The sequence below is a fragment of the Callospermophilus lateralis genome, chromosome 9, assembly GCF_048772815.1.
Source record: "Callospermophilus lateralis isolate mCalLat2 chromosome 9, mCalLat2.hap1, whole genome shotgun sequence".
NCBI lineage: Eukaryota > Metazoa > Chordata > Mammalia > Rodentia > Sciuridae > Callospermophilus > Callospermophilus lateralis.
This window is the reverse complement of record NC_135313.1, coordinates 103,276,017-103,295,810: the sequence shown is the minus strand read 5'-3', so window position 1 is coordinate 103,295,810 and position 19,794 is coordinate 103,276,017. Positions and strand designations below refer to the sequence as shown.

At 39.0% G+C, this 19,794-nt stretch overlaps 1 protein-coding gene across 2 annotated transcripts in view; it reads right to left on the bottom strand.

Annotated features, from left to right (window-relative positions):
• Positions 1 to 19,794, bottom strand: part of Ccdc93 (CCC complex scaffolding subunit CCDC93) — an 85,455-nt gene that overhangs the window by 30,337 nt on the left and 35,324 nt on the right. Inside the window, exons 9-12 of one of the 2 annotated variants that reach the window (XM_076865612.2) lie at positions 17,460 to 17,552; positions 17,137 to 17,187; positions 16,225 to 16,311; positions 1,558 to 1,674 (exon numbers count right to left, since the gene is read on the bottom strand). In XM_076865612.2, the coding sequence (XP_076721727.1) occupies positions 1,558 to 1,674; positions 16,225 to 16,311; positions 17,137 to 17,187; positions 17,460 to 17,552 (348 nt within the window). The remainder of the gene's footprint in view (positions 1 to 1,557; positions 1,675 to 16,224; positions 16,312 to 17,136; positions 17,188 to 17,459; positions 17,553 to 19,794) is intronic. The other variant, XM_076865613.2, reaches the window with a different exon arrangement.

The window sequence follows — 19,794 nt, the reverse complement described above, 5'->3', positions numbered from 1 at the left end:
CCTGTTCATCCAGATTCTGTGACAAGTTCCTTTTGAACCAATCACTTTTATGTTCTTATCAATGGCAAGGATCAGGAGTACAGATGACAGTCTTTACTAAGAACTATTGCAATGTCTAAATAAATGACTGAACACAAACCAAATAACAGCAAACCTATGCATCCTTCTTTCCTTATGATCCAGAGAGTGGGTAAAATCAACACCTTATTTTAAAAAAAATGAGTGGGCAAGACCAATGAATATGCGAAATTTGCAAGAATAAAAACGAGCAAGCTCAAAATGCCAACTGGTATCCATTTTTGAAAAATCAACTGTTATAGGAATTTCTCATCAACTGTTTTACAAAAAGCCATATCCATGCCTATAATCTTCTACTACATGTTATTTGTCTAGTAAAGTGTTATTCCCCATGTAACTGAAGCATGTAACAACTTTTTAACATCATATGACTGTTCCCTAGTCAAACTCCCCAGTTTCCTCTTGAAAATATATAAAGGTCTTTCCAAACAGTCACATCTATCACTAAGTATTGCAGAATGCCATCTGTAACAGCTTTCTTAAAAGTGATTCAAATTCTTCCGATTCCCCTGTCATCACAGGCCACCTGGAAAAAACTGCATCAGCCTCCTGATGGTTGGTTTTTCATGAATCCTTTATCACCCCAGTTCAATTAATCTCACAGCAAACCGAATGCTTTTGTAACATTCAAATCAGATCACACTACTGTGCTGCTTCAACCCTTCTGCAGCTCCTTTGATTTTAATATGACCTGGAAGGTCCTGTTTAATCAGACTCTGCTGACCAAGCAGACTCTCCAACCACAAAATCAAAATTGACCAACACTTCCTCCCCCTGGTCTTTGTTCATGTTGCTTTCTAAATCCTCTCCTAAATCCTCCACACACCTCATGCCAAATTTCTGCCCAGTCAATGCCTAGTTATCTTTCCAGACTCAGTCTTCAGTGACCTGGGGCTACGTCAGGTCTTCCTATCAGTCACTCCCTCAGCTCCTTAGCCACCATCTCCTTCAAGCATTCACTGCAGCTGTACCTGTATGATGATGAGTGTGATGGAGGTTTTGTGTCTTGTGTAACTCCCCACTGGATCTTTGAGAGCAGAGATCATAATGTGCTCTTCATCCCCAGGGCTTGGTTCTGTGCTTAGCATACAATTGAGCTCAGTATTTGTGAATGAATGCAGCTCTTGCCCTGGGATCTTGTATAACGGAGCCTGGCAGCCTTTTCCTATAAAGGGCCACACAGTAAATATTTTAGGCTTTGTAAGTCATTTAGACTCTGCTAGAACTACTCAACTCTGACATGGTAGCTTGAAAGCAGCTACAGAAAATATGTAAGCAAGGGGATGTTCATATATTCTAATTAAACTTTGTTTACAAATGTGTATGTGGCTGGATTGGCCTGAGGGCCACTGTATATCAAACCCTGTTCTAGAATTTCCTTTGATCAACCTGCTGTGAAGATCTTCACTCTTTCTCCAATTTCTCCTTTGAAAAACAGCTTCATTTATCTGAATGAAATTATAAAGAGAAAACACTAACCTCTTCTAGATGCTTGGTCTTCTGCTGAATCTGTTTATTCAAGGAGATAACTTTCCGACGATGTAGCTGGGAGGTTCCTAATTTTTCTGGACTTTCTTCAGCTGAGAGCTCAGACTGCTGTGGGAAAATATAAACAATTTAATTAGCTTACCTTGGTCCATAATATTCATCCCTGCTCAGTCTGTGTAAGGCACTACTTGGCAGTCAGTCACACCACGCCCATACAGTTACAGGGCCCTCTTCAGAACCTTAGTCCAGAGAGAAGGTCCTGACACAATGCCCCAAATACCTATCAACAGACTGGCAGAGAAGCATGGACAAAAACACAGGACCACAGAACTGGCTTTGTTAGTGTAATATAAGCAATAGGGCACCATCAAATCATCTTTTGTAGGAGAATAACATGGTCACAGCAGCATCTTCATGGAATCATGAAGAATAATGAATTGGCCAGGCATGGTGGCACATGCCTGTAATCCCAGTGGCTTGGGAGGCTGAGACAGGAGGATCACAAGTTCAAAGCCAGCCTCAGCAATGGTGAGGTGCTAAGCAACTCAGTGAGACTCTGTCTCTACATAAAATACAAAATAGGGCTGGGGATGTGGCTTAGTGGTTGAGTGCCCCTGAAATCAATTCCTAGTACCAAAATAATAATAATAATAATAATAATAATAATAATAATAATAATAATAATAATAAAAAGAATTGATTCACTTTCATCAAAGCAATACAAGCATACAATTAAAAATCCTAATCATTTAGAAACAAACCTCTCAACTCATTTTGCCCAACCATGGGCCCACTCACTTAACTATGCTTTATTCTGTTCCAGTGTTAACAGAGAACAGATCTGAGCGCGGCCAAGTAGGAACTTATGAAATTGTGATAGGGAGGAGATGGAGAAAAGAGACTGAATAAGATACAGAGAATTTTAAGACCGAAGTGGGTAAAGGAGACATTTCTGGATAAAGTGTTGAGGTGAACGTGGTGGCATTTTCCAGGAGAGCAAATGTCTGTCACTGAGAAACCATGCCAAAGAAGGGGGTAGAGTCAGCAAATTCAAACACTTGCCTCAAACCCCTGAGAGTCACCAGGAAAAAGAAATAAAAAGCAGGGTAAAAATGGGAGTTCATAACCCACTTGAATCAAATGTATAAAATATGATATGTCAAGAACTATGTAATGTTTTGAATAACCAATAATAAAAATTTAAAAAAAAAAAGAAATAAAAAGCTCTATTGCAACAGCTGCCCTTAAAATACTTTTTGGATTATTATAAAAGCTTTATTAAACAGGAAAATGCCTCTTATAACCTTATTCCCTTTTTATGTAAAGTACCCTAATTTCAAGTTAAGCACTGACTTGTAGTCCAAGTGCAACAAAACTATTTGGGTACATAATTTTCCCTGCATGTTTTAACAGTAATCATGGGTTCAAATTTGGAAGCTGTACCCCTGGGAAAAACAGAGGGAAAGGGAGGAGGAGAAATGGCATGGTCATAACTGCCATTTGTTTTGGTTAAGAATTTCTCTAAATAATTCAGAAGCATTATTCACAGATGATGAGTTTGGGGGGCTTAACAACTCTGGAAGTGGGAAACAACCAGTGGGATGTGGCAACATCAAAGAATAAGGAACAACATTTTCTACAAAAGACAGAATACCTAAGTACTTGACATCACAACGCAGTTACCCTGGAAACCTAGGACTTTGAAAAAATGCCAACTAGCACATTTCAGTGTGTCATGTTGGAAACTGGAGTTTACTTTTTAAAATTAATTTTGGATATATCAAGATATTCACAATGTATATTCTGGGGAAGGAGAAAGTGTTTCTGAAAATGATTTAAGAGCATAAGAAAAGTAGGGAAGAAAGACCATCCCTTTCCTATTCCCAAATCATTTATTAGAAACAGACTTGCAATTAACTAATTGTATCTTCACTTTGATTAGATCACCCTGAACTATGTTATTAATTTGGCTACTTTTGTTTTCTATGTATTTAATATCTTTTTTCTTACAATTAATTTTGGCATTTGGGTTTAACAGCAATTTAGATTCTCAGACAATGACCTCCAAAGTGTCACTGGCATATACTGAAAGTATTTTACATTACCAGCAGAGTTAGATAAGCCTTCTATTTTGTTTGAAACAATTAATTGCAATGCTCTGGAACTAGCCTGCATGGTATGGCTGTATGTTTGAAGTCAGGTTATTCTAGGGCATCCTGACCTCCTCCACTATCTGAGTAATTTTCAGGCGTTATTAAAGGGATCCTGAAAAACAAAACAAACAAGAAAACAGTGCTGAGAACCTGACTACCTGGGCAACCACCCCATTGATTGGAACTACCAATGGAGTGGGCCCACCAAGAGGTCGGCTGCTATTTCGTAACATTGAGAGGGGGAAGGTCTCCCTGATTCCACTCTTACAGAACCATAGGAATGGAGAGAAAACTCTGGCAGTACACAGAAAGAATCCTGAAGACTCTACAAAAATCTCTACATAGCACTTCTATGATACAGTATGTTCCAAGCACACACAGACTTTCAAATACTTTCTCATGGTGCTAAGTAGCAATTCTCATTCTATGGAGTCTCTTAAATTTGCACTTATAAACAATTAATGCACATACCAGGATACCGAATACCATTTCCATATTTGACATTTCTCTAATTCAAGTAAACTAATATGTACATATATTGGCCCACTGCACATAAAAATTTATGAATTCCTCTATTTGCCTTTGAATCTAGACATTCTACTATACAAAATTGCTTTTTCTAATGGGAAACTTTGAGATAGATAAAATAACAGTTAAAATGAAGAAAGTTCTTAAGCTAGTTAATGAAAAACTGATTACTCTATTTTTCAAAGATACCTTTTATTAAGCAATCTAAATTATTTCTTTCTTTCAAATACCATCCTAAAGCCAAAAGAACTCAGTGTGAAAACAGATACAGGCCCTTCTAGCAGTAGTGCTCATACAACAGTGCATTCATTGAGATTTACAATGAAGAAGAGAACTGAAGACAACCAACCTGAATCTTGAATGACAGCACAGAGTTAGATGGAGAAGGGGGATTTTATATTAAATTCTTGACAGAAAAAATTTAAATACTGGGTTATTTTAACTGACTGCTACTTGCAAAATGCAGCATCTGTCAAGGAATGCCAACCAGCTACAAATACATCCTTTGTGTTTAAAATGGAGTGAGGGCTCAAGTGCTAATCTGATTTTGTTCAACAATTTCAGATTAAGAATGCATTTTCAAAAGCACAATGTGGATTAAGATGACTTCTGGTGTAGATTCAACATTTGCTAATACTTGACAGATTCACAACCTCTATTCTTTGAGGAAAAATTTAAATGCCATTCATTAGTATTAGTACAGTTCAAAATGGCAAATACCCAAGAAAAACAAAAAATGATTACTCTACCTAAAACTATACATTTTTGTAACTGAAAGAGACTCAAAATGTTATTTCCACATTAACCACCTATTTCTTTGCATTATTATTATTTTTATTTTTTATTTTTGGTGGGACTGGGCCTTGTACATGCTAGGCTAGTGCTCTAAAACTGACCTACATTCCCAGCCCTAACTTTCTTCCTAATACAGGGAACTTTCCTATATCATTCCCCTCCCTCACCAAAATATGTTCTTTAAGCTGAACCAAAAAGGATCTCTATTTCAAAGGGTTCCAGAAGTTCTCTATACCAATAGAGGAACTTCAGAAGTTCCTGGTACCTTGGTTGACCCTTTAATTGAGAACAAGTAAATATACTACATAAAATATTATTTTTTTAAAATTAAAAACAAATTTTAAACCTAAGAGGTAACAAGAATTTTAAGAAATTACTGAAGTTCAAAAAGTGAGGGACAGTTGGGGATTCGGGAGGGTATTTGTATCTACTTTTTTTAAACTGAAGGTATTTGCCAAAACTGTGATCTTGAGCTTTGATCTGTACAATTCAGTAACAAATGCCATGCATAAACATTGACATAGGTATGAGATTTTGTAACAACAGATTGTCCCACATTCAGTTCTGCAATCTGAATCCATATACTACCTGAATGGTCTAATAAACTTGCAAGTCCAATAATGCCATAAATCAGAACTATGTATAAAACAAACCTGAGATGATGTGTTCCCATGTGCTTTGAAGGAGCAAAAAGAGATTCTCCCTGGAATAAAGCTTCAACTCCAGGTTTCAATTTCTACCCATACATTTTCAAGGAATATAACTGGTTCAAATGGTGGTTCCATTCCAAGTTTTCTAAGGAATCTCCATACTGCTTTCCAGATTGGTTGCACCAATTTGCAATTCCACAAGAAATGTAAGAGTGTGTCTTTTCCCCCAATCCGCCAACACTTATTGTTGCATGTATTCTTAATAACTGCCATTCTGATTGGAGTGAGAGAAAATCTTAGTTTTGATTTACACTTTTCTAATTGCTAGAGATGAACATTTTTTTTTTATATATTTGTTACTTGATTGTATATCATCTTCTGAGAAGTATTGGTTCAGTTCCTTAGCCTATTTATCAATTGGGTTATTTGTACTTCTTGGATTATACCCAAAGGACTCAATAGCTAAATTGTGGAACCAATGTTTACAGCATCATAATTCACAATAGCTAAATTGTGAACCAACCCTTCAATAGATGAATGGATAAAGAAACTGTGGTATATGTACACAATGGAATATTATTCAGCATTAAAAGAATAATATCATGGCATTTGCAGGTGAATGGATGGAGTTGGAGAAATATCATGCTAAGTGAAGTTAGCTAACTCCCCCAAATCAAAGGCCAAATGTTCTGATAAGTGGATGCTGATCCATAATGAAGGTGTGGAGCGGGGAGCATGGGATGAATAGAGGAACTCTGGATAGGGCAAAGGGAGGGAGGAGAACGAAGGAGGCATGGGGGTAGAAAAGATGGCAGAGTGAGATGGACACCATTTCCCTAGGTACGTGTATGAAGACACGAATGGTTTGACAGTACTTTGCATACAACCAGAGAAATAAAAAATTGTGTTCCATATGTATACTATGAATGGAAATGCGTTCTGTCATGTATATAAACAATCAAATAAATAAAATGAACAACAGAATCAGATCTGCAAAGTCTTGATTACATATAAGCAGATATACCCTTTCTTCTCAGAAGCAACAGAGATTAAATCTAATTTTTTAATGTGACAATTCAACTTAAGTATTCATAGCTCTTCCACCCATCCTTTCTATTACAGACTTTTGGTAACTTTGGCTATCTTGGCTGCTATCCTCTGGACATATCCTTATTTGTAATTAACCTGACAGAGTCTGACCACAGAAGATAGACAGGATGTGACCATCGACTTTCCCTGATCTACACTTTGCTCCCGTTAATGAAACTAAATACATAAATGTTCTTTTCAATGTTCTTAACTCCCACTATCGAAATTCAGTGAATTTGAAAACTCATATTTATGTCCAAGGCTTTGCTCTGGGTTCCACGGTAATACAAAATGCTCAGAATGCATTTCACATTTAGAAGGCAGGAACATAATTCAAAATCTCCTGCTTTCATCCCTATCAATGACTGTGTGCTCAGATCAGCAAATCATGAGTTAGTACAACTGTTTTTTTCTGAGATTAAACAGTTCACAATTATCTTCTTATGTGATGTTTTGAGTGATGTTCAAATCTGACAAGGTCAACACCTACGTCTTTATATGAGCTGATAAAGACCCTGAAACGGTATAGCTTGTGCTTTGTGGGTTGAAATAATCCCACCAGGTTGATAGTTCCTTAGCTGATATTCTCTTTGCTGTTAGTTAATGTAAGTTACATAATCAGTCTTGGAGAATTTAGAAAACACTGCAGCAGTGTGGAAATAGCAACACATTCAGCATTGTTCTCTCCAGACTTATAACTTCTTCCCTCTTAGTTCTGATTAACTTTGAATCTCTAACTCCGGCTTTCCATGGCTCAGTTCAGCTAACCTTTTCTCAGACATGTGACACTGTGGTATATGTATACAATGGAATATTATTCAGCATTAAAAGAATAAAATCTTGGCATTTGCAGGTAAATGGATGGAGTTGGAGAAATATCATGCTAAGTGAAGTTAGCCAATATATGTACACAACGGAATATTATTCAGCATTAAAAGTGGTAGGTACTGGGGAAGCAGAAGATGACAAAGGCCTTCCTTTGGACCCTCAGTCTAGATAGGCAAAACCAATTCATTCAGAAAAAAAGGTGGTGCATCCTCCACATTCCCAAGGCTTAAACTGTGCCACAAATTTAAAAAGAGTTTTTAAAGCTCTTCTTGTTTCTTCTCTTTCCCTTCCTTCAACAAATGTGAAAATTCCATTATGTAGGCACTGAAGATTAACAGTGCTTCTAGTCCTCCTGTGTAGCAAACAATCTGATCCTGGGGGACAGGTGAAGAGATAAATGAAACAGGGCATTGTTGAGTGTTACTATGGAGGAGGCAGCAGGGAGTGGTCTCCACAAGGTCACAGAAGAGCCTACATTCTGTTAGGAAGGTGACTCTCCCATCACTACTGGGTAAGTCTCCACAGCATCTCTGAGTCATCCAGGAGCCTCTACTAAGTATTTATTATGCTTTAGGCAACCTGGACTCAAAGATGAAAGATGCTTGTGGCCCTCCAAGAGGGATCGAGGACATGAATTGTATTAACACCTTCGACAAAAGCCAAAGAGATAGAATTCTACTGAAAGAATAAATCAAACCTACCTAATGTGCTAATTCTGTCAGTTCTCCAGCAAAAGGAAATCAAGCTGAAGATTTATTTAAAATGTCTTCAAAATTATACTGCTTTATATGTTTTAAGATTCTTTCACTCACTATATGGAAAGAGTAAAAATATTATAAAATTAGGGAAAAGAAATAGCAGCATAAGCTGGGTACAGTGGTACACACCTATAATCTCAGTGACTTCGGAAGCTGAGGCAGCAGGATCCCAAGTTGAAGCCAGTCTCAACCTCAGCAATTTAGTGAGGTCCTTAGCAATTTAGAGAGACCCTGCCTCAAAAAAAAAAAAAAAAGTCTGGGGGAGGGCTGGGCTGGGGAATAAAGAAGTCCCACTGGGTTCAATTCCTAGCACCAAAAAAAAGAAAAAGAAAAAGAAAAAAAAAAGGCAACATAAAGGCAGGTAGCTCAAGAGTACAGATGATATAATTGATTCTTCTGAGTTGATTCCATCCAATTCAGTAAATAGCATCCTATGTCTAATAAGAACAAGGCCCATGGAAGTGCTAGCCTCCCTTCCTACTTTAATAGCACCTATGCTTTTCTTTGGGGAATCAGTCTCCCACTCTCCTAGTTCGGAGGGGCTTTCAATCATAGAACCCAACTCCAGGACACAAACTGTTGAGGGCCACAGCCAAGTGGGGATGCATGGCATTTTGCCAGAGGGAGTGGTTGAGAGATGATGATGGTTAAGTTAAGCTGTGTATTCAATTGTATATAGACCCCTGCTGTCCAGCTCAGGTGCTAGCTACTTTGGAGTTCTTGTGGGGATTCCTGGGGCTTTCAGGTGGAAGGAGTTCCAGTTGGTGTGTGGTGGTGTGTCCCTGAGAGCCGCTGCATGGGTGGCGTTCGGGGGGAGTTCAGAAATAAAGTTTGTTCCTGCTTGAGTGGCTCGTGATTTGTGCCCAGCCAGACTGCGGCAACAAACAACTGGCTGAGAGAGAAATATATGATCTGAGCTATGCCAAACAGCAGAGAATCCTTCTTTAGGATTTTAGATACAAATACGGGGAGTGTGTATAAGACTGGAACAGGGTGTGCAAAACTTAACAGTGGCTATGCCTCCAAGGTGATGACAGAGAGAGAACAATGAAGTCAAAAGCAAGGGTGAAGAGAGAGCCATATGGTTGTTGAGTCCCCAGGATTCACAGTTCTGAGAGCTGACAAGGGCTCTCTTTTGCATATACCATCAGCAGAGTTCCATCACCTGCAATTCAAAAGCTTACAAGGCACACTGGCGGAGTTAGTAGTGACAGACCTGAAGAGGCAGTCTTCTCTGCTGCTGCATCACAAACTGGAATAAAATTTATCATGGTGGAGGGGGACACAATCTGCTCTGATCAAATATTGCTTTGTACATTCTCTAGGAGACGTTCTTCCTTTGTGTTTCTACATGTGCATCCTTGGACCATACCTGGCATTTATTACCCAAGCTGCTCTTAAAAGATGCAACTTCAAGACAAAGTAGAGGACTGCCAGGCAACAATCCTCAGAATCAAAAGATCAGAAGCAATATTGACATGATTTAATTGGTAGACAGGAAAATTTACAAAACTTACTAAGAAAAAAATATTGCTCCCACAAATAATTCTCCTGATGACGTAACATACACCTAACTATAGAAATAAGATCAAGATGTTGACAGTAGTCTGAATGAGTACATTATAATGTGGTACTCTGTAGTGATATAAAGAGCCACTTCAGTCTGGGATACCCCAAGAAACTTCCACAGCTTTCAGCAGCTTAGGTGTGATTCTGTATGAATGCACCATTTTCAATTTTACTTGTTTTGGGGGTCAGTTCAGTATACCCAGCCTCTTTCCTCCGCATTACCCACAGCAGGCAGTCAGAAGGAAGAAGATTCTAGGAAGACACAGTCACTGCAAAGCCTGGAAGCAGATACTAAGGAAAGGAAAGGAGATCAAACCTGCTCTCACTAAAGAAGCTACATCTACCTGAGGAGGCAAGTTTCAAAGTTAGACAGTGTGTACTCTAAGTTGCAACTTACCAGCTACATAGTACTGGGGGATTACTTAACTTCTTTAACCTACAGTTTCTTCATCTGCAGTATGGTTATAATACTGCACATTCATTTGCTGAGCAACAATACTGTGGGCACTCAGTGAGACTCCAAGGTTACAAAGAAGAATGAAATGTGGTCTATATCCACAATGACAGGAAGTTTAAATTATACATAAATAAATATAAAGATGGAAGAAGACAGAAGACTATAAGCAAGAAGGAGCTTATAAGAATTAAATGAGATAATTTTTTAAATTAAAGAAGAAATTTTTAAGAATTAAATGAGATACTGGTTTATAAAGTACCTGCAGAGAGAAGGTACTCATAGTAGATCCTGTTTCTGCAAAACAAATCTGTGCCTCTAGTCCTAAAAAATGTTCTAAGAGCAACTCTTATGGAGATACTAGCTAAGGATGTCCTAGTTGGTAGACTAAGTACTAAGGTGGACAAGATGGCAGGTGGTCAGCTAGTATATTTGCCATTAAGGGCAGACCCATCTAGCCCCTTTGGAGACCTCACACATTCCCCAGCCCAGCTTCCTTCCTTTTCTTCTGGTTCCTAAGAGGTTTATGGGATAGTAGTAATTTTTTGTATAGTCAGGCTTTTCAGTTTTCTGCAAATCATAGTAACAGGCACTTCTTTCCTGTTAAAATGCTATGATGTAGTGAAAATATTAGACAATACCACCAAAAAGCACAGTGGAGCTGCATCTAGCACATTTTGGAAAGGGTATTGTACTTTGAAAACAAAGGGAGATGGAGCTACTTGGCCAAGAGCCTTGGGATACTCATGAACTATATAAATCTGGAGGCTTCTTCACATTCCTCTTCCCTGCTGCTTCACAGGAACCATATTAAATTGAGTTACATATCTCAGAGCCTGGCTTTGAAAACACATATATTATTTATGATGTTATGCTATTAGAAGAACTTGTGAACTTTACAAATGAAAGAGAAGTCTGCACATGCTTTTTACCTCATTTTTACATACTGATGCCTGTCAACTTTCCAAACACTTGCTCCAGGTAGGTTGTCCAATTTATTCCTCGGTCACAAAATCTTTTCCACACTTTATCCTCTGAGAATTCATCTTGTCCTTTTTCTTCACTAAGCAAAAATACATCCTGGTCACTGTCTAACCTGTGTGTTTCTCAAGCACCACCAATGAATTCCCTCTTGAGCATTCCTCAATCTCATCTCTACTTCCAAAGGTCTTCTTACTGAGATCTGAAGGCAGCAGTATATATTTCAGATGAAACTTCAGTGCCGATTTTCAGCCCAATCTATGGCAGTAAGACTAAAAAGACAAACAAGTAGTATGAACAAGCCTAAGATGGTCCCATGATCCCTGCCTCCTACTGTTCACACCTGCCTTTGTGTAATCCCTTCCTCTTCAGCAAAGGTGGGAGCTGCGATTTGTTTCTAGCTAATATGCTATAGCAAAGGATATAGGAAGTAGGGGACTACATTACTGTACATGAGGCTACAATGTCTATCCTGCAAGGAGATGCCCTCCCTCACTGCCTTTGATGAAGAAAATGGGAGGCCCATGTGGTAAGGAGACAAATGCTACTCACATATCCCGGAAGCAGATCCTTCCTCAGTAGAGCCTCAGATGAGACTGCAGTCTATGAGTGTAAAATAGAGGACCCTAGCAAGCTGTGGCCAAGTGTTGACCCACTGAAACTGTGAGATGATAAATGTGAGAGATGTTTTAATTACTACATTTGTGGTTATACCGGTATGCAGCAATAGAAAATCTACCTGGGAATGATAAAGTAGCTCTGACATCTGAGAGCTAGCCTGGTACCATGAGCAGGCCTCATGCTGGCCTGCTGGCCTGCACTTGCACTCAGGCTCTGATATTAAATATAATTAATTTCAAAGAACACCAACACCAAACCAGGTCACTTCATGACTGCCAGCAAGAATCAGGCAGAAACAAGACCTTCTGTAATCACATCTAAACATGGACAAAAACACAAAAATGGTCCAAATGACAAAAACATCCTTTATATATATTATTATAAATTATACCTGCACAGAGAAGGTACTCATGGTAGATTCTGTTTCTGCAAAACAGATCTGTGCCTCTAGATCTAAAAAATGTTGTAAGATCCACTCTTATGGAGATACTTGCTAAGGATGTCCTAGGTGGCAGACTAGTACTAAGGTGGATTCATTCCTCTCATGTCTTACAGGTAAGATTAAGATGCATACTCACAAATGCAACTGTATAGAATCCAACACAGAACAAAGCTCCATTTCCTTGAAGCCTCCCCAAACCAACCAACACAAATCCAAATCCTACACTAAAGCTTTTAAAATACCGTCTTACTGAGGAGCCCCCACAATACCATTAGTATATGCACTACCTTACCATATTCGGCAATAAACCCACCTGTTCAACCCCAGGTGTGTTCCTAATTGAAGGCAACTGGTCTTTGGATAGAGGCACTAACAAAACAGTAACAAGCAAAAAAATGAGTTAAGCAACAAGAAAAATGCCAAACGTGACTTTATCACAGAACTTGAATGAAAACAGAAGCATAAGCCAATAAAACAATAAAGAGTCCATCTACAAAAATGGAATAAAGTTAAGTGTTTCAAAATGAGTACAAGGATATTATTTGACAAACTGTATAAGTGGATAGGAATAACAAAACTGAGATGGATCCACACTTCAGACTAAACAAACTCTACAAATTAAAGAATTAAATAACTTAATAAATGATTAGCTGAAAGGTAATGGACTATTTTATCACATCTATGGAAAAGCAATGAATTTCTCATTTGGGAACAATAACAAAAGAAAAGATTACCTAGTTTATATACAAATTTCTTGAATGTAATGAAAAACAACAAAAAAGATAAAAATTAAGGGCTGAGGCTATAGCTCAGTGGCAGAATACTTTCCACTGAGGCACTGGGTTTGATCCTTGGCACCACATAAAAACAAATAAAGGTATGCTGTCTATCTACAACTACAAAAAATTTCTTCCATCTTCAGTGGTCCAAAGAGTCCCTGCGTAGCAAGTTAGATAGACATCAAAGCTGGGAATGCTGTGGGGTATGCTGTAAAGCCCCTTTAGGACTTTACAAACTTTTAATGCAGCAGAGGAGGAGCCATAACCCAACCATCTAAGTCCCAGAAAATCTTTCAGCAAAAATTTTTGGCTCAGACTTTATAATATTACCTAAAGGCAAACAACTAGAAACAAATTTCAAAATCTAATGATAGTGCTGAGAATGTGATGATCATTATTATCCAAAGTACATGATTGAAGACATGAATTGATGTGAATATACAACCAGAAATATGAAAAATTGTGCTCTACATGTATAATAAGAATTGTAATGTATTCCGCTATCACATATAAATAAAAATAATTAAATCAAAAAAGAATTATACCAACTAGATATCATAGAAATAAAACTAATGGGTCAATACCCTTATGCATATTCATAATTTTTCTAAATAACCAAACTCTACTACTTGTTTATTTGGTGATATGTGCCTTTGGTCCCAAACTGATTTTTAAAATTTACTTTGCTGAAATCACTTATGAACTTGCCAGCATGTACGTCTTTTTGTTATTCATATGTGATGTGTGATTTGATGTGTCTGATATGCATTGCATATGCATCTTTAAATAAATGGGACTGGCTCAAGAATATAAAAATAATCTAATGTTAGGAAAATGTTTAGTGAATTGTGTTGTATGATCATATGAGTATCAAAATAAACATGACAGAAAGATGTGAAATGTTTCAGAAGTGATGCAAAACCAGCCAGCCAACCAATCAACCAACCCACCCACCCAGACTATAAAAGGCCAACAGCTAAAGAGCTATAATGTGCCAGGTACTGTTTGAGGTATTCTGGTCACAGCTCATTTAATCTGCACAATACCAGGCAGAAAAATAATATTTCTATTTTGCAGAAATTTTATAGGGCAAAGAGTAGTTAAATAATTGGCTAAGACTACATAATGAAAAGTGGAAGACATAGATAGGAACTAAGATATGATTCCACATGCTACTTCTAACCACAGGCCTCTCCTACCTCTTTCAGAAATAAATGTAGCTTGCAATCATGCACAGCTATGAATATCTGGGGGCAAAAACTACTAGATAACATGCAAATGTAATATTGCTGTGACATGGGAATAGTATTAAAGGCAATTTAACTTTTAAAACTGTCAACTTTAGTACTACATGATCCACTCAATGAAAACAGAGACAATCAAACCATGAGTGCTTGACTTTCTTCAAAGCCCATGTCCTTGGAAAAAGAGATGTGGCATTTCCTTCTGTTCCAAAGTTCACTTTGTTCTAGGAGAATGAAGTGGTGGAAGGGAATAGTACAGGACTGATACCAGAATGCAGCACAGATCTGCACAGGAGTGAGAAAGAGAAAGCTCAAGAGGTGACAGCTGCCTGGGGAATGTAGGTAAGCTTCCGCCTCCTACTGGGGACAGTGCTAGGGAGGAGATTCGGACCTCCTTTGGTTGAAGGTACGCCTGACTACTCTCCTGTTATTATAAATGCAGCTCCTATCTGTGCAGTGAACAAGTCTGGAGACACAATCAGAGTCCCTGAAGAAACAGCCATGGGTGCCTGGTCCAGTTGTCCTTTTTCCCTAAAGAAACTGAATTCACAACATCCTGTGTACAGACTCATGTAGCCAGTGGCACAGACTCTGGTCTTGCCATTTCACGTATGTATGCTGACAGTAGACTAAGGCACTTTCTTCATGGGGCAGTGATTTAATCACTCTTTCTGTAACTACATCTTCAAGTCTTTTGAGTTTACTTGTATTTTTAGAACAACCAAAATCCTTTTCTGATCAACTCTCAGATGACACTGATCAATTTCATCCTTTCTAGATGGAACATGGAAAGAAAGGAGACTGGAGTCTCTTGAGAGTTCAATTAAAAAGCCCATGTTAAAAGCATTTATCTGGGGGATGGGGAATGAAACTCCAGCCCCTGAGTTCAAACCAGTCCTATTCAGTCTTGCTCAGAAGCTCCCTCTCTTGGTGGGACATGACTGCTTGCTATGTTTAAGGCAGATCATACCCCTAGGTCATAGGTGACTATACAACTTGTGCAATAATTTAGCAAGGTCACCACTGCACAGAAGGCAGAGGTAGAACTACTTTGTTGTTTAAGCTTTGAACAAGGAGAACAAAGCTAAACACTTCAACAGACATCAACATTTGAAGACAGCAGACTGAGTGTGGCTGAGGAAGAAAGGATGTGAAACAATGCCCTGTAAATCTGACCATACGATACTACATCTCAGTCAGGCCAGAATCAGTTATGTGCAAAATGATTAATCACCACCTCCCTGAAATATTCAAGGTTCTCCTGCCTTTTCTTAAGGAAAAAAAAAGCTAATGCTGAAATATGACTTTCAGGCTTTTGTTCATTCTATACTCTTTTAATAAAGCAGAACAAAAAATTTTGCCTTGGGCTTGGTTGAGTTATGGAGCTTATCTCCTAAGTAGTAAAAAGCTTCATTCCTCAGCCCAATCGCCAAATCCAGCTCAAGTTATAAGAGGCCTGATGAGGAAGGAAAAATGTGTGTGCCTTACCTCAGGCAACGATGTATCAAATGTGATAACTGCTGTAAGTGACATATTTTCTCTTAATACTTACAGAAAAACGGACACTGCAGAACAAAATTAATTTAGCTGATGGGCAAATGCTGATGGTTATGTGTGATAAAGCATGGTGTCTATATTTTTGACAAACCTGTGAGGAATTACAACCAGACCCCCATCACTGTAGGGAGAAGGAGATAGGGAAGTGAGGAACAAACCCCTGGGGCATTACCTGAGGCACAGAATGGTGTGGGGGGGGAACCCACCTACCTTCTCTGCATACTCAGACACAATCTGCTTGATCTCTGCGGAACAGAGGCCCACGATCTGACCCACGGAGCTTGCAGTGAGACGACTCTGCAATCACATATGGCATGTTCTGAAGGCTGAGCCTTGTTTTTCCACTGAACTGGAAAACCTGAACACTGAGTACTATTGCAAAACAGATAACATTCCCAGGAGAAAACATAATTTGGCTTTTGTTCACTTATACATTGACAGGAAGCAAGAAAGCAGCCTCAGAAAAAATGTCAAAGTAACCTCTTCCCATCCTAAGTCACTTAGCTGGCTGGGCTAGCTATTCCTTCAGTCCCAGATACCACTGGAAAACCACTCCTCATCCTCCATGCCCCATGCTCCAAAGTCACTAAACTGAGCCTGCAAGGGACTTAGTGGGTCTAGAACTCAAGGAAAAGAGAAAAACAAATGGGGGAAGAAAGGAATTTATAATCTCTCTTTATTGTCATAGGCCTTTTCTGGCCTCACAAGAAATGAACCCTCAGGCACTTGGCTGAACCTTCTGGATGGGCCTTGGACTCTGGGAAGACCAACTATAAACTCAGGATTCCATCTTCTATCTAGATGGTAGTGAAATGAAACAGAAGACAGGGGCCCCTTCACATGTGGTAGAACCCATAGTTAGGGGAGGCAGGGTTAAGGCTAACTCTTCTACAGAAGATCTGTCCACCAGGGATGTTCCACTCTCACTCAGGCCTTCAAATCTCCTTCCTAGAGGTCCCCGGGAAAGACAACACTATGCATTATTAAAAGGTTCCCAAAGGAAGGACCTGAGGAACAGGAAAGACTCTGAAGAAAGTCCTCTAGGGAGGAGGTCCCCTAGAGCAGTGAGGGGTAGTGCCAAGTCCCAGCCTCCATGTCCACCCCCATGGCCACTGGCCTCACCTCCTCATTTGCCATGGCGGTCATCTTGTTCATCAGTGACTGAATACGCTGCTGAAAGAGGAATGGAAGGAGCAGCAGTGAGTGGTTATAATCTCGTAAAACTGAAGTGAATGTCTACACAGGTCTCTGTGGTGAAATTCCACAAGTTGATTCCTTGACTGGGTGGTGAGGTGAGCCACATGATGGGCGATGACAGGGAACTGGCAGGTGAGGGTGGTGGCTCCTAACAGCTGGCTATGGAAGGCACTAGCCACTTGGGAAAGCTGGGGATGGGACTATAATCTCTCCTCAGGAAACTCAGAAGACTGACTTGAGCCCCACACCTCTTCAGCCACTTGAAGCTCCTCTTCCTCGTGGGCATCTGCCTTTTCTGTAGCTGACAGCCCTGCAGGAAGTGTTGTTTTCTTGTCCTCAGCCTAAAAAGGAAGTTGTGACAACAGCTGAACATCAGAGTTGGAGATTCAGAAAGGACAACATTGTAAAGAGGCATGTGGAAAACAAACAAACACACACACACACACACACACACACACACACCCCTGCTGAGCTGAACCAGCCTCTAAAAGCAAATGGATAATCCAGAAGCCTAAGCTTGCATTTGATCTACGGAGCAGGCAAGTCATGATTCAGGGCCTGGCTGATATCTGTCTCCATTTCTGAACTGCTTAAATGAGCATTAGGCCACACGCTTGTCAGACTTGTCCTTAGGCTCTGATGGGATTTTATCCTGTTGTAGATTCAAGGGCAGATCACTGCTCATGCAGTGTTTTTTCAAACTGCCAGTTGAGATCCATTGATAGGACATGAAGTCATTTAATAGGTATGACTATCATCCATATAAATTATATAAAAATTATATAAAAATTACCTAAAAAGTAAAGTTACATAAAATAATATTAAAATTAGTTAACAAATTATATAAAATTATATTTAAAAATTTTAATATTACATAAAAATTATACAAAAGAAAAGTGATGTTTCACTAAGCAGTAGTTTGGGGGGAGGTATGTATAATGAATCACAATGAAAAAAAATTTTGAAATTGGGGTTATATCTAAGTGTTAGAGCACTTGCCCAGCATATGCCAGGCCCTTGGTTTGATCCCCTTCTGCAAAGAAAGAAAAAAATTGCTGAGGGTAATCAAAAAAGTTTGAAAATCACTGGACTGACTGAAGGACAAAATTCCAAACTACTTCATCTCTTGATCACACTGAATGCTCTGGGACCAATCTCAGCTCTTTATGTGCCACACACACTCAAGACAGCCTGGATTACCTGTCCTCCTCTACCACCTGGATGACCTCAGGTTTACTGCTGATCTTTGGGTATCAGTATCAACCGGGGTTGAAAATGGGGATTGGTCTCAGATGCCCTTCTCACACTATTCTAACTCCAGATGCTTTGCTAAAACAACAACTCTACCATGTATTCTCACTGTGTGTTCCTACTTGGACACAACTACAGGGACATGACCTCAAATTTAAATGTGCTATATGGTATAAGAATAACAAGACAAGCACAATGTGAATACTAATTCATGGGTACCTTGTGATTTTCCCAGTTTTAACCAAATTGCCCTATTTCATAAGACATTCATATACCCAGAATTCTTTTCAAACTTAAAATTACACAACAAATTAAATGTACACATCAAACCCTTATTACATATCAGATGATAAATGATACACAACTCAAGCCCAGAAAATACCCTGCTCTGCAAGAAATGATTATTTATTTGAGTGAAAATACAAACATGGAAAAAAATAATGAGAATAGCAAAATGAAGATAGCAATCAGTGTATAACTAATTGCCAACGAACTGCTACTAAAAGTAATTATAGCTAATACGTTTAAATGTTTACTGTGTGTTGGATCATTCTAGGTACTTTAGATTTTAATCTTCATGACAACGCTGTGAGGTAGGTTCACCGATAGCCCTGTTTTATAGATACTATGAATGAAGGTAAGGTACAATGATTGTGTAAATTATCCAAAGTCACACAGTGAAGTGAAGGAGCTAGTCAGCCAGTCCGACTTTAGAACATATGATCCTGGTCACATAAATGCACCAATGATGAGACAATCAGCCCCGGAAGTAGAGGGAGGTGGGTAAGGCTTGGGGAGCTGGACAAGTGGAATGGTGGCAGGATGCAGCATGCCCCAGTCAAGAAAATCTGAGGTTGGTTGAAAAATGAGGAAAGAGTTCATTAATCTCAAGCTGCAAGATCACCACCAAACATTTTAGTGGGTACTTTATTATTCACAAGGCAGTAGTTACAAGTACAGGCTTTGATGTCTAAAGGTATCAACCTACAGATCTGGTTTCAGATTCTTATCATGGCACTTTAGGGCTGTGTGACTGTGAACAAATCACAGAGTCTCGCTGAGCATCAACTTTCAAACCTAAGAAACAGAAGTAAGTACCCTCCTCATAGAGCTGTTCAGGAGAATAGATTAAAAAACATATGCATAGCCCTAAACAGAGGGCCTGGAACACAGTAAGGGTTTGTAACTATGAGATTTATGTGCCTGTCCTGCTGCTGACAATTAAGGATCATTAAACACACACACAAAAATTAATTTGACTCCTTTGTGAAGTTTAAGACCCCATGCTGACTTACTGGCTCTTTCACACTTGGCTGTCTTGGTGGAAGGCAG